Raw genomic sequence first — 12281 nt, forward strand, 5'->3', positions numbered from 1 at the left:
ATAATGTAAATGATATGGTTGAATAAGATTGAGCCTTGAGAAAAAAACCCTATGCTTCCCCCTGATTGTTCCTCGAACCCTGTCATATGCTGAGTAACAGGCTTACAGTTTCTCCATGATTGTTCCCTGAACCCTGGCACTTTCCACAGTTACCCTTCCCCACTCCCCCTGGTTTGTGGTTTTCTCCTTTAAATATCCTACACTCCTCTCGCTAGGGGTTGAGCTCCTCTGCCCCTGTGTGGGTTACAGTGTCTTGGCCTCAGCGCTGATTAAATATACCTCTTGCTGTTTGTGTCAAGATCAGTGTCTCTGAGTCTTTTGGGTGGTCATGAGTTCTTGTGGCTTGAGTGGGGGTCTCCCCTCCCTGGGGGCCTTTCAGAACCAGCACCATTTGTTGAATATGCTGCCTTTTTCAACTGGATGATTTAAAAATAAGGCTGCATGTCTATGTCTTTCATTTGTGAATCCAAAACATCTGGCAGGTATAGTGGTTGCATCACCAACTGGAAAGTTTAGAGTAGGTTAACAATTTACTATATCACTTCAGTAATCTTGGGATTTTTCACCAGTGTGTAGCAGATAAATGGCTCCAAAAGACTACATTATAGTTGCTGGCTTTAGGCTCAAATAATCAGATTTGATTCAGATCATCAAGCATGGTTGTCCACTTTGCTGTCTGAACTAAGAATTCTGCAACCTTAGCTTTTAATCTTGTTAGTATCTGGTCCTTCATTTTTCCTTTCTTCCTTCCTGTTTCCTTTTTTCCATGACTGTCTTCCAGGGCTGTTGATCACTATGGGCCCATGGAAGACATCTTAGCTAGGGTTTTACTGCTGTAAACAAACAGCATGACCAAGGCAAGTCTTATAAATGACAATATTTAATTCAAGCTGGCTTACAGTCCATTATCCTCAAGTTAGGAACATGGCAGCATCCAGGCAGGGATGGTGCAGGAGATGCTGAGAGTTCTCCATCTTCTTCTGAAGGGTCCTAGCAGAATACTGGCTTTAGTGACACACCTACTCCAACAATGCCATACCTACTCTAACAGGGCCACACCTTTCAATAGTGACAATCTCTGGGCAAGCATATACAAACCATCCCTGGACATATACACTCCCTAGCACTCATAGGTTTGTTCAAATGTATAAGTCTATGGGGCCATACCTAAACATAGCATACTGCAAAATACATTTAGTACAACTTCAGAAGTCCCCATAGTCTATATTATTCTCAACAATGATTAAAGTCCAAAGTTCTGTCTCTTCTGAGATTCATCCAATCACTTAATCATGCTGCAGGCAGCTGCAAGGTCCTGGGAGCAGTGGAGCAGGAGAGGAGGGAGTCTCTGGAACAGGAACAGAGTGGGGAGGGGAGCGGGGACCCAGTGTGCCCAGAGGCCACAACTGAGTCCTCAGGGCAGCCCTCGAGGGCATGGGTGCACAAACAGCAGCTACTAGGGAGAGAGCCCCACAGACTGCTGGAGCAGGGGGAGTGCCCCGCGGATGACTAAAGCAGGGAGGGGCAGAGAGGCTTTCCCCTGTGTGAGTTTTCCACGTACACAAAGAGAGTCCAGAGTTCCAGGAGACACGTGGAATTAAAGCCATAGAGATTTTATTGACCATGATAGTTGTATCTTGATGTGAATGCTCTCCCACAAAATGTCAGGAGGGGCTTCCTTATATTAGAAAGAGAAGGGGCTTGGGAGATGAAAACTTTGATATCTATGCCCCGGCCTTTAGGTAATTCATTAATATGTAAATCTTGAGACAGAGATCTGTTTCACGCCTTCTACCTGTGCCTTACATGACCCACTAGATGTTATGTTTCTGAGTTCTGGGGGCGTGGCCAAACACCCCAGGATTTCTACAGCCCCATAGTTGTTTATTTGTATGCTTTTTAATAAATGTTCAGGGTATTTCTGTAAAAAACAAACAAGCAAACAAACAAACAAACAAACAAACAAAAAATCCCCAAACCCCTAAACCAAACCAAAACAACAAAAAAATATTATTGAGGCTATGATAGACTGTAGGGACTTTTGAAAAAGGACTAAATACATTTTATGTTATAACTACAAGGCTATGGTGACCAGAGAGTGAAATGTGGTGCTATGAATAGGTATGGCCCCCATAGACTCACATGTTTCAATGCTTGGCCCATAGAGATTGTAACTATTATGAGATGTGCCCTTGTTATAGTAGACATGGCCTTGTTTGAGTAAGTGTGTCACTATAGGGACAGGCTTTGAGGTCTCATACATGCTCAATCTATGTCCAGTGTAGAAGACATTGTTGCTTTTTGTTACTTTCAAATCTAATCTGGTTCTCTTGTACATGTCTATATTTGCACTGCCAGAGTTTCCACCATGATGACACTGGATGAAACCTCTGGCACTATTTTCCTTTATAAGAGTTGCTTTGGTCATGGTGTCCCTTCACAGCAATAAAACTCTAATTAAGACAGCATTCAAACTAAAAATGCTATATGATGGGTCTTTAAAAATAACAAACTGGTAGTTTATGTCATATATACCAGTCATCTAGGATTCTAGCAATTGCCAGGGACATAGTTGGTACATGAACCAAATCTGTGAATCTCCAAACTTCTTGGTAACTCTGTCCAACAGATTATAGTCATGCCATAACTATGCTCATATCAGCTCATATGCTGTGATATATGCAATAATTTCCTTTTAAAGTATTTTAATTAATTAGTTAAGAATTTGATAAAATGTATTTTAATCATATTCATATCAATTCTTCCCGTTATTTCCTCCAATATAAATTTATCAGTAAAGGCCATCCATCTGTCCTGTAGAAAGGTAGGGAATACATTGAAGTTCATACATTCAACAATTCTTGCCATTGCAGAAGCAATTCATGTATGACATGGCAAGTGTCTGTATTACAAATGAAAGGAAGACAAGATTTAAACACATGTTTGTGAAGATAGAAGTTGTATCATTTAAAAATATGATACCCTAGGGTAGGGGGTACTGGGGTGCATGAGGTGGGAATGGGTAGGTAGGTCAGGAGATAGACAGGGTGGAGGGTGGTGGGGAGAGAGCACCCTCTCAGAGTGAAGGGGAGGTGGGATGAGGTAAAGACCTATGGGAAGAGGGACCAGAAAGGAGGTCAACATTTTGAATATAAATAAATTAAGTTAATAAAAATATTATAAATCTGCCAAAAAATATGAAAGAAATTAAAAAGAGAAAATACAAGAGAGAATAATGGAGGTAACTATGGTAAAGATACTTCAAAGAAATGTGGTTGTAAAACCAAAGCTATGGATTTGCACTAACAAGTTTTTTATTGTTGATGACTTGAGACTGGTAATTTGTTTTCCATACAACATATTTTAATCATGTTTATGTCTCCCCTACTCCTCTGAAGATTTTCAAATCTTTTTATCCTACCTATTTTCACTCATCTCTTTTACCTCCCTTGCCCATCAATCTTTTTTGTTTGTTTGTTTGTTTGTTTGTTTGTTTTTTCCAACATGCCAGCTAAAACTTGCTGACTAGTCCAATAGTGGCATGACTGTTATGGGTGCAACAAATTGCTCTCTTATTGGATTTCAGGCTCATTCCACTGGTGGAAAATCACATGATCAGGAAAGAACTCATAGGTGAGAGGGCCATAGAAGAAAATAGGGACAGAAAGCATATTGTCTATTTGAATAGATATGATATGACTCTTCAAATGAAAATCTAAACAACTGTGTATAGTAACAAAGATTACTACTGTAAATAATTTTATTTGATTTTGTTTGATTATTTTTTGAGCAGTATACTACAGAGACTAATAATAGGTCAAGCTCCTGAGAAGAAGTGAATGTTGCTATGCCATTGAGAGTCATCATTCTATATCACTCAGTTTGATACACAGGGATCATTGTGTAAGGGACATGGAAAAAATGTAAAAGTTGTAAGGAGAGATATTGTGTTGTATAGTTCTTTCCTCCAAATTGAACCATTATGTTTAGGAGGAACAAAGGGTATTATACTCATTATAATCATGAAACAACACAATATTCCAAAGCATGTGATATAAGCAAAACTTATAAGGCCCAGGAAGCTCAAGAAAAAAAAAGAATAATAAGGCCTGTGGGGCAAATGCCACACAAAAGAATAGGCCAGAACGAGGTTGAGACAAGTCCAAACCCTGACAATCTCATCTTGAGATCAGCAAGAGTAAGTATTGAGTTCTCCCTTTTCTGGCCCTGCATGTCCTAGGGTACATAGTTCTACAACTCCCATCTTGACCACAACTGAAGTAGTCAGGTAGCTTCATGGCCAAATTACAAGCTTACCTGGAATTCTTCTTCATATAAATGAAGAATTTCTAGCAACTCAGTCTCAGCCAATATTTTATACTCTCATCAAACCTCAACCCATTCTTTGAGGTTCACATCATTCTTGTTTACTCCAAATAACAAAGATCTATTTCACTGACTAATGTCTAAAAGAGTTATTGGCTTTCCCATTATAAAAACTGTCTCCTCTCAGGACTCACTTGGACTGACCTAGATCCTGCTAACTTCCCTGCCAAGAAAAGCTTAATTACTTTCATTCCAGCTAGTTTGCAATGGTGCTTGAATATTCCCAAGGTAGAAGCAGAACAGGGCTCAGAAGCCCCTTCTAAAAAGTTTATATAGGCAGTAATATTTTCATGATAGAGTAGACTGACTGGTCAAATCTTTGTAAGCTAATCAGGGAACAACAGGAACTGAGCTTTCATGAGTCATTGTGCTTGCTTGGGTACACTATTCAGTGTTGCAGCTTTGGTTCACCCATGCTTCTGTAATTCACTCTATATTTATATTCATGTAAGTCAACCTCCAATATTCACTGAGTGATGCAAGTCATTTTTTGATCTATTGTCAGTACTCTATTTGATATGATTAGATTTATTGACATGATTCTTCAGAAAGTCATCAAACACTGTATCTGATTACAATGATATTACTATATTCCCCACTAAAAAATATGAGCATTAATACCCCTTATCTATGAAGATTCTTTGGGTAAAATATTGAGAGTATTACAAAAATTCACTGTAGGTAAAAGTGTAGGATATAACTGAGCAGTAGTTGTTACCACAAATGTATATATCTACAATTCAATGTCTACAGCTAATGCAAAAGGAACATCAGAGTAGTGATGACATTAAAATGTGGGAGCCTGAAGACCAGGATGTCTGGTGTTTAACATTGTCTTCTAAACATAACTAGGAAGTGACACCCGTGAAATTTCAACAATATATCAACATCAACATAGACAATAACTGAATAATGAAAACAACAACTGAAATGCCCATATGGAAGCAGAAAATATCACAGAGCCCTGCCTATAGTTGAAGAATCACAGGGGGTCAGTGGGATGCTGAGAGAGAAGAATGTCTTTTCCAGGAATAAGCCTTTGATATATTATCCAGTTTCAAGTGGCCATCTCTGAGCACATGTACATTGCACCAACAATGAATGGATTCAGTAGGTTGGGTGTATACAAATAACATCTAAAACAAATTATGAATTTGAGACAAAGATAGGAAGATACAAGAAGTGTTGAAGGTGATGGTGGTCTAGGAATAATGCAAATAGTATGCTCATATAGAAAACCATCAAAATCTCAAGTTAAAAAATGATATTATTAAGGATTGCACCCTGTAAGTTTTCTCATTCCACTTTTGCATTACCATTGGTCTTGCTATTGTTCTGTCATACATAGGCAGCCATATTTCTGAGTTGATACTATAAATAGAATTTCCAAGTCTTTTCTAGGAGACACAGTCTCACAGCTGATTTCTTAGTCCTCTTACTCTTACAATCTTCCAGACCCTCTTTCAAGACGTTCACTAAGCCTTAGATGGACGATATGTTGTAGACATATCTATTGGATTGGACTCCCACAATTGTTTGATGTCTGTATTATAACAAGTTCCTTTGTTTTGTAATAGTCTTTATCTGCAAAGAGCAGCTTCTTTGGGGTTCACTGAGCACTTCACTTATCTGTGGGTGAAAGAATAAGATTTAGAATGAAGTTTGGAATTATTTTGCTCTACTAAAGTGTCAGTAGCAAGTTCTCCTTTAAGATGCATAACCTGGTTACCTGGTTGGGTTACTAACCTCACACAATATAGGCCTCTTGATGATCAGGTTACTGAGAGAGGGAAAAATAATCTCTCTTGGAAATGAGCCTTCTAATTTGTTATCCAAATCAAAGTGGTCAGCATTGAAATCATGCACCCATATACAACACTAAGTGAACTCAGCAGGTTTTGTTTAGATATCTATGTCCTTAAATGTCTAACAACAAAAATCAAAGAGAAACAGATAGATGGTCAGTTTGAAAGGGGCTGGAAGCACATTGTAGATGTTAGAAAGAAGAACAAGAAGTGACAGAACTGATGTAATTTTATTTTAATTAAAATATAAATATCCTGGAAAAATGTGACATAAAATAAAAACTTAATGATAAATGAGAGCAGTGAGTGCAGCTTTCCCATTGATCCCAACAGTAGCTGTCTGAAGAGTACTGAGCAAAACTTGCTTCACTGGTTCACCAAGTCAAAGGTATTTCACTTAACAAAATCAACATTTTGAATATGATTTCAATAGCATGATGTGAAGTCAGTCTTGGTTCTGGAACGGCATGGTATCTGAGGCTCTTGAGTAATATGTCAATGTAATCTGTCTTCCACACTGTTTGCCATGTTTGGTAGTCATTCTTTAGTGGCTTCTCCACTGAAGTCTAATTTCTTAAGAGGTTCACATTCCTTAATTTCTTCACAGTGTTCACCCAGTTTCTAGAATAAAACAAATATTCAACAACTATTTTTAAAAGGAATGAATGAATGAATGATTTTCTCATGCCTGGGTGTAAAACCTCTTTGGTGACAGACATCTAAACACCACATTAAAACATCTATTGTGATCTGAGTCATTATCTTAAATTAATTCTTAATGACACAGGAATACAGTTAGAAAAGTAGTTGAAATTCAATTCTTATTTACTCTCATCTTTAAAACTATGATTTGTATGTATAATGTGTGTATGTAAAAATTATTTACCTAAGAAAATAGCTTGTAAATATACTCCAATTGGTAGAATCCTTGCCTAGCATACTAACAGTCTTGTGCTAGATCTACAATATTACAAAAACTGAGTGTTAGACATTTTTTAGTTAGGTACTTGAGCACAACTTAGTGAAGAACGATTTAAAAATGACTTATGTATATTCTGTATATATTATTATGTATTTACGCATGTTTATGCATATGTTCATGTGAGTCTAGGTGCCGTTATGACTATGATCAAAACTCAATGTCACTATCTTTCCTGGTTTGCCACCCTTCTGATACAGGGTCTTTTCTGTCATTCACTGCTCCATACTCCAGGCTAGTATACCAGAGAGTTTTCAGAGATGATCCTGTCTCTTCCACTCCTCTGACAACAGGAACAGGAGATACTTTGAATGAAAGTTGACTGATGCTCAGTAGTCAACCAGTTTTATCAAGGAAATATCAAGGACATAACGTAGAACTTAATGAAAGTAATATTAGCAATAGAGTTGAGATGACTCTTCAGGTTGAGAATCATTAAGCCTTCTTTTCTCCCTTACAGCATATAAGCTTTGCCACCTGTCACATGTTTGATGCAAGAAATATGAAGAGTTAATTCTTACTTGTAAAAGACCCATATCTCTTCCTTTGCACTATTTTCTAGGTAACAATTATATTTTATACTCTTGCCTATAAAAATTGAATTCACTTCAAATAATAATTGAACTTTGCATCTTATTCCTTCCTGTATTCACCAGGGCACCTACCTAATAGAGTATGTTATATTAACCACTAAAATACTAAAAGAAAAATTGGTTTACATAAATGAAAAAAACAAAAAATAGTCCACTTTTATACTTTGGTTAATATCATTGAACACAAATCAGAATGAATCACATATCAACTTGAACAATTTACCTAAGATTATTTGTGATTCTTTACTTCCCATAATTTCCAAGTGAAAGTGAACCAATACTGACATAAAGATGAAAGCAAAATACTACTTGAGATTGACAGAGTCTCTGAAAATTAATTGTATGTGTGTGTGGAGTAAACTGCTCAGAACTCACTGGGAATGAGATAATGATCCCTGATGATTTCAATTCACACTGGAATCTGGAGCCTCAGCAGGGGCTTATATTCTGTGACAAACACTGGTAGTGGAGATGGTTGTGCAGCTATAAAATCACAGTAACTCTGGACTTCTTACTTTGAAATGAATTCTTATTTGGAAGGGTAAGAGTTTTTACTTTATCTATAAATGGTGATACTTTCTTCTTTGAAAATGTACTATATTTCCAAACATGATATAAAAAGAAGTGAAAAGGAATCAGTCAAGTATTTAACATAAGAAAAATAAACTTTATGGAATCATGTTATATTTAAATAGGCAAATAATTCACAACAATTGGGTAAAAAACTACGATTTTTTGTGTATGAATTTTGTATATGCACACATGTACATACACACACTCACACACATACACACACAAACATATATATATCTTGTGCATGCCTTGTGACTGTGAACCACAGAACTGATCATTTGATGCCCAGAATTGAAACTATGGACTGCTAAGAGAAGCTCTCAGTGTTAGGGATCAAACATGATTTCTATGCAAATACATCAAGTGCTCTTTAACATTGAACCACTTTTCCAGCACATTATATATCTGTGGGTGTGATATATTATATATGTATGTCAGCTTGATAGTGAGAACCTTTATTAAAAAGCCATCTCAAAATGATATCTTATAATTTTAAATATTTAGCTTTAATGAAAACTATGCATGTTTTATTATAAATAAATGTAAATGAAAGTTACATATGTGTGTGTGTTTGTGTGTTACTTAACTTGAAGCTATTTCATTGTGTAAAATGTAAATTACAAAAAATTAATGGGTCATATACATAAAAGTACAAACATAAAAAATATAAATCCTGGGCTGATGGTATAGTAAGCATTCAATAAATTTAGCAAAGATTTAGGTCTTTGTTAAATAATAATTTGTTTCTAAGTATTATTTTTTTTACACTTGTAATAAATATATTTGCATTAAAACTATTTTATATTGATCTTTTTGTATAGGAAGCATATCATATGTGTGGATGCCAAAGGAAAAAATTCCTGCCATCATCTGAGTTCCAACAATCAAAATCTTGATGTCAGGTATCAGCTCAGTAGCAAGAAACTTCACTTGAAAAAACACCATGCCAGGCAAAGTCTAATGGTTTAAAAATTTATCTTTAGTGACAACTAAGTATGTTTTATTTTAAATAAATATAAATAAAACTTAATTATTATTTATAATCAATTTCTAGGATTTCTGCTTATATACTTTTCAAGGCCTTAATTCATACAAATAGATAAACAATGAAAACCATGATTAAAACACCAGGTTCAATTTTTGGAATAATATATTGGTGTGTCATGGTTTCTATGTTTGTATTAATTGAAATGAAGTGAAATATTAATAGATCACTTCTTATTCTTTCTCTATATCAGCCTTGATTAGGCAGAAACTACACTGTTTCATGACATTTCTTTGGGATAGGAACCACACTGCAGTGACAGAGTTTATTTTATTGGGATTAACAGATGACCCTGTCCTTAGAATCATCCTCTTCACCATCATCCTGTGCATCTACCTGGTGACTGTGTCTGGGAACTTCAGCACCATCCTTCTCATCAGAGTCTCTTCCCAGCTCCATCACCCCATGTTCTTTTTTCTCAGCCACTTGGCTTTTGTTGACATAGGCATTTCATCTTCTGTCACACCCAATATGCTTGTCAACTTCCTGCTGGAGAAAAGCAGTATCTCCTACACTGGATGTGGCATCCAGCTTGGCACAGCTGATTTCATTGCTTCTGTTGAATGCTTCCTTCTGGCTGCCATGGCTTATGATCGTTTCATGGCAATCTGCAACCCACTGCTTTATTCCACCAAAATGTCCACACAAGTCTGTATCCAGTTGGTTGTGGGATCTTATATAGGGGGTTTTCTTAATGCTTCCCTCATCATCATGGTTTACTTTTTCTTTTTTCTTTTCTGTGGACCAAATATAATCAATCATTTTTTCTGTGATTTTGCTCCTTTGGTGGAACTCTCCTGTTCTGATGTTAGTGTCTCTGTACTTCTTATCTCATTTTCTGCTGGCTTCATTGCTATTATCACAGGGTTTGTCATAGCCATCTCCTATTCCTGCATCCTCATCACCATCCTGAAGATGCATTCCACCAATGGTCGACATAAGGCCTTCTCCACCTGCACCTCACACCTTACTGCAGTCACTCTCTATTATGGAACTGTCACCCTCATTTATGTGATGCCCAAGTCCAGCTACTCCACAGACCAGAACAAGGTGGTGTCTGTGTTCTACATGATGATGATCCCCATGTTGAACCCCATCATATACAGCCTCAGTAATAATGAGATTAAAAGTGCTCTAAAGACACAGCTTGGTATTAAAACATTCTTTTAGAATAATCTGTCGTTTTGTATTACAATATAATGATTGTTATTATGCAGATGAATAAAACAAACATCTCAGGATTGGTTATTAGCCTTAACAATAATCCTTTCCACTCTCATTTCATTTTCCTTCCAGAATATATAGGTATTTTTTATTACATTTTCCCATTTGTAGTTTTAAATCTCTCTTTGAGAATTTTATACAAAGTATTTGCATTATTTTCACCCTCTCTCCCCAACTCCACTCAGTCCTGTAGTTGTGTCTCCCAATTTCATGTTATTTTCTTCTGTCTAATAATACCTATGCTGTCTGTGTATACTCTGGTGTCTAGGCATCCTCCAGAGCAGTTATCTTCCCAATAAATGTCTTTATTCTTACACTAATTTTACCTTTGAAACAATTATTTCTTCTCCTGTCAGCTATCAAATATTAATTATACTTCAGCTAGAGGTGCAATTCATGCTTATTTCCAATCATCATGTTTGAATTTGTCTAGTTTTATCTCATACATACTGACAGAGGTACCATGAGTTCATATCTACAAACATTCTGTTGTGTCTAAAAGAAGGGTTTCTTTATATTCATCCAAAGATCTCTTTGTAGTGATCCACCACCTCTGTCTCTTGTAATCTTTTTACCTACTCCTTGACAATTAAGATTGTACATGTAGATGAGAGGGTAATGAACTAGATCTCCCATTTATTGCTGGGCCTTCCACAGTGGTCTCTAATTCTCTGAAAATTGAGCAGTTCTGTGTTAATTACCAGGTGTTTCTCTGATGAAGGTTGGGAGGTGTGCTATCTATGGGTATAATGATCAATCAGTAAAAACTGGTTTAATGCTACATCCATTTAGTAGTATAATGGTTGTTGATTCTTTGCTGGGGCCTTAGACCTGACTAGCACAGGTTTTGGCCCTGAGAGTGCTGGTAGGTGTGAGTTTCATCACCTGCAGTTAGTCTTATATCTATTCAGAAGGTGGTTTCTTACTCTCATGACATCAGCACCGCTACAGCACCATTAGGCATGTCTTTCATTTTTTGGTAGTTATTGTAGTTTGTAAGGTTCATAAAACAAATTGTCTATATAACACACACTATTTAAAAACATTTTCATATTATGTTACTATTGAAATATTTTAATACCTTCCATTCCATTCAGAATATAATCCAGATTTTCTACCGTTCTTCATAAACTTTTTCTTAAATTAACCTGACTTGTGATCTCTTTAGGTTATAAAGATGAATGCATTTGCTGTTTTCCAACTGAAAACTTTTTGCCTACTCTCCATATTTACAATACCTTCTCATTTTCTTACTCTAATATTACTTGCCCCATGGGAATTTCTTTTTATTATTATTTTTTTATTTTTTTCTCAAATCGTAATTAATTCACACAGGGGTTATAAACACAGAAAGGCAGGATGTGGGGAAGGGAATGACACTGGAGTGTGGGTGTTCAGGGGGAATACAGATATCTTCAGAACCGGGTATCGGCTAGGTGAAGGTTCAGGGGGACAATTCACTATGACTCTACCTATGACTCGCTTGTCCTTATCTAAGTTGGTATTGTCTGCCCAGGCTACCGATTTACAAGGTCTATGACTACTCAGGCTTGTTGATTTCGATAAAAGCTGCCTGTTTACATTAGCTTATAGCCATCTGTTTCAATGTTTTTCCACTGAGACCCAAGACTTGGTGTTAGTATACATGTATGACAGGCCTATTGCTGATTTTAGGC

General features: G+C 36.5%; 1 protein-coding gene across 1 annotated transcript; it reads left to right on the forward strand.

Moving 5' to 3' along the window:
• The first annotated feature begins 9603 nt into the window (after positions 1-9603).
• On the forward strand, positions 9604-10551 carry LOC114621726 (olfactory receptor 483-like). Its single transcript, XM_028768083.1, has one exon. It carries the CDS (start codon positions 9604-9606, stop codon positions 10549-10551), a length of 948 nt encoding a protein of 315 aa, XP_028623916.1.
• The last annotated feature ends 1730 nt before the right edge of the window (positions 10552-12281 follow it).

The sequence above is a fragment of the Grammomys surdaster genome, unplaced genomic scaffold (assembly GCF_004785775.1).
Source record: "Grammomys surdaster isolate TR1022 unplaced genomic scaffold, NIH_TR_1.0 184, whole genome shotgun sequence".
NCBI classification, from domain to species: Eukaryota; Metazoa; Chordata; class Mammalia; order Rodentia; family Muridae; genus Grammomys; species Grammomys surdaster.

Coding starts and splice junctions, on each gene's coding strand:
- LOC114621726 (XM_028768083.1), top strand. CDS start 9,604: ATGACATTTCTTTGGGATAGGAACCACACTGCAGTGACAGAGTTTATT.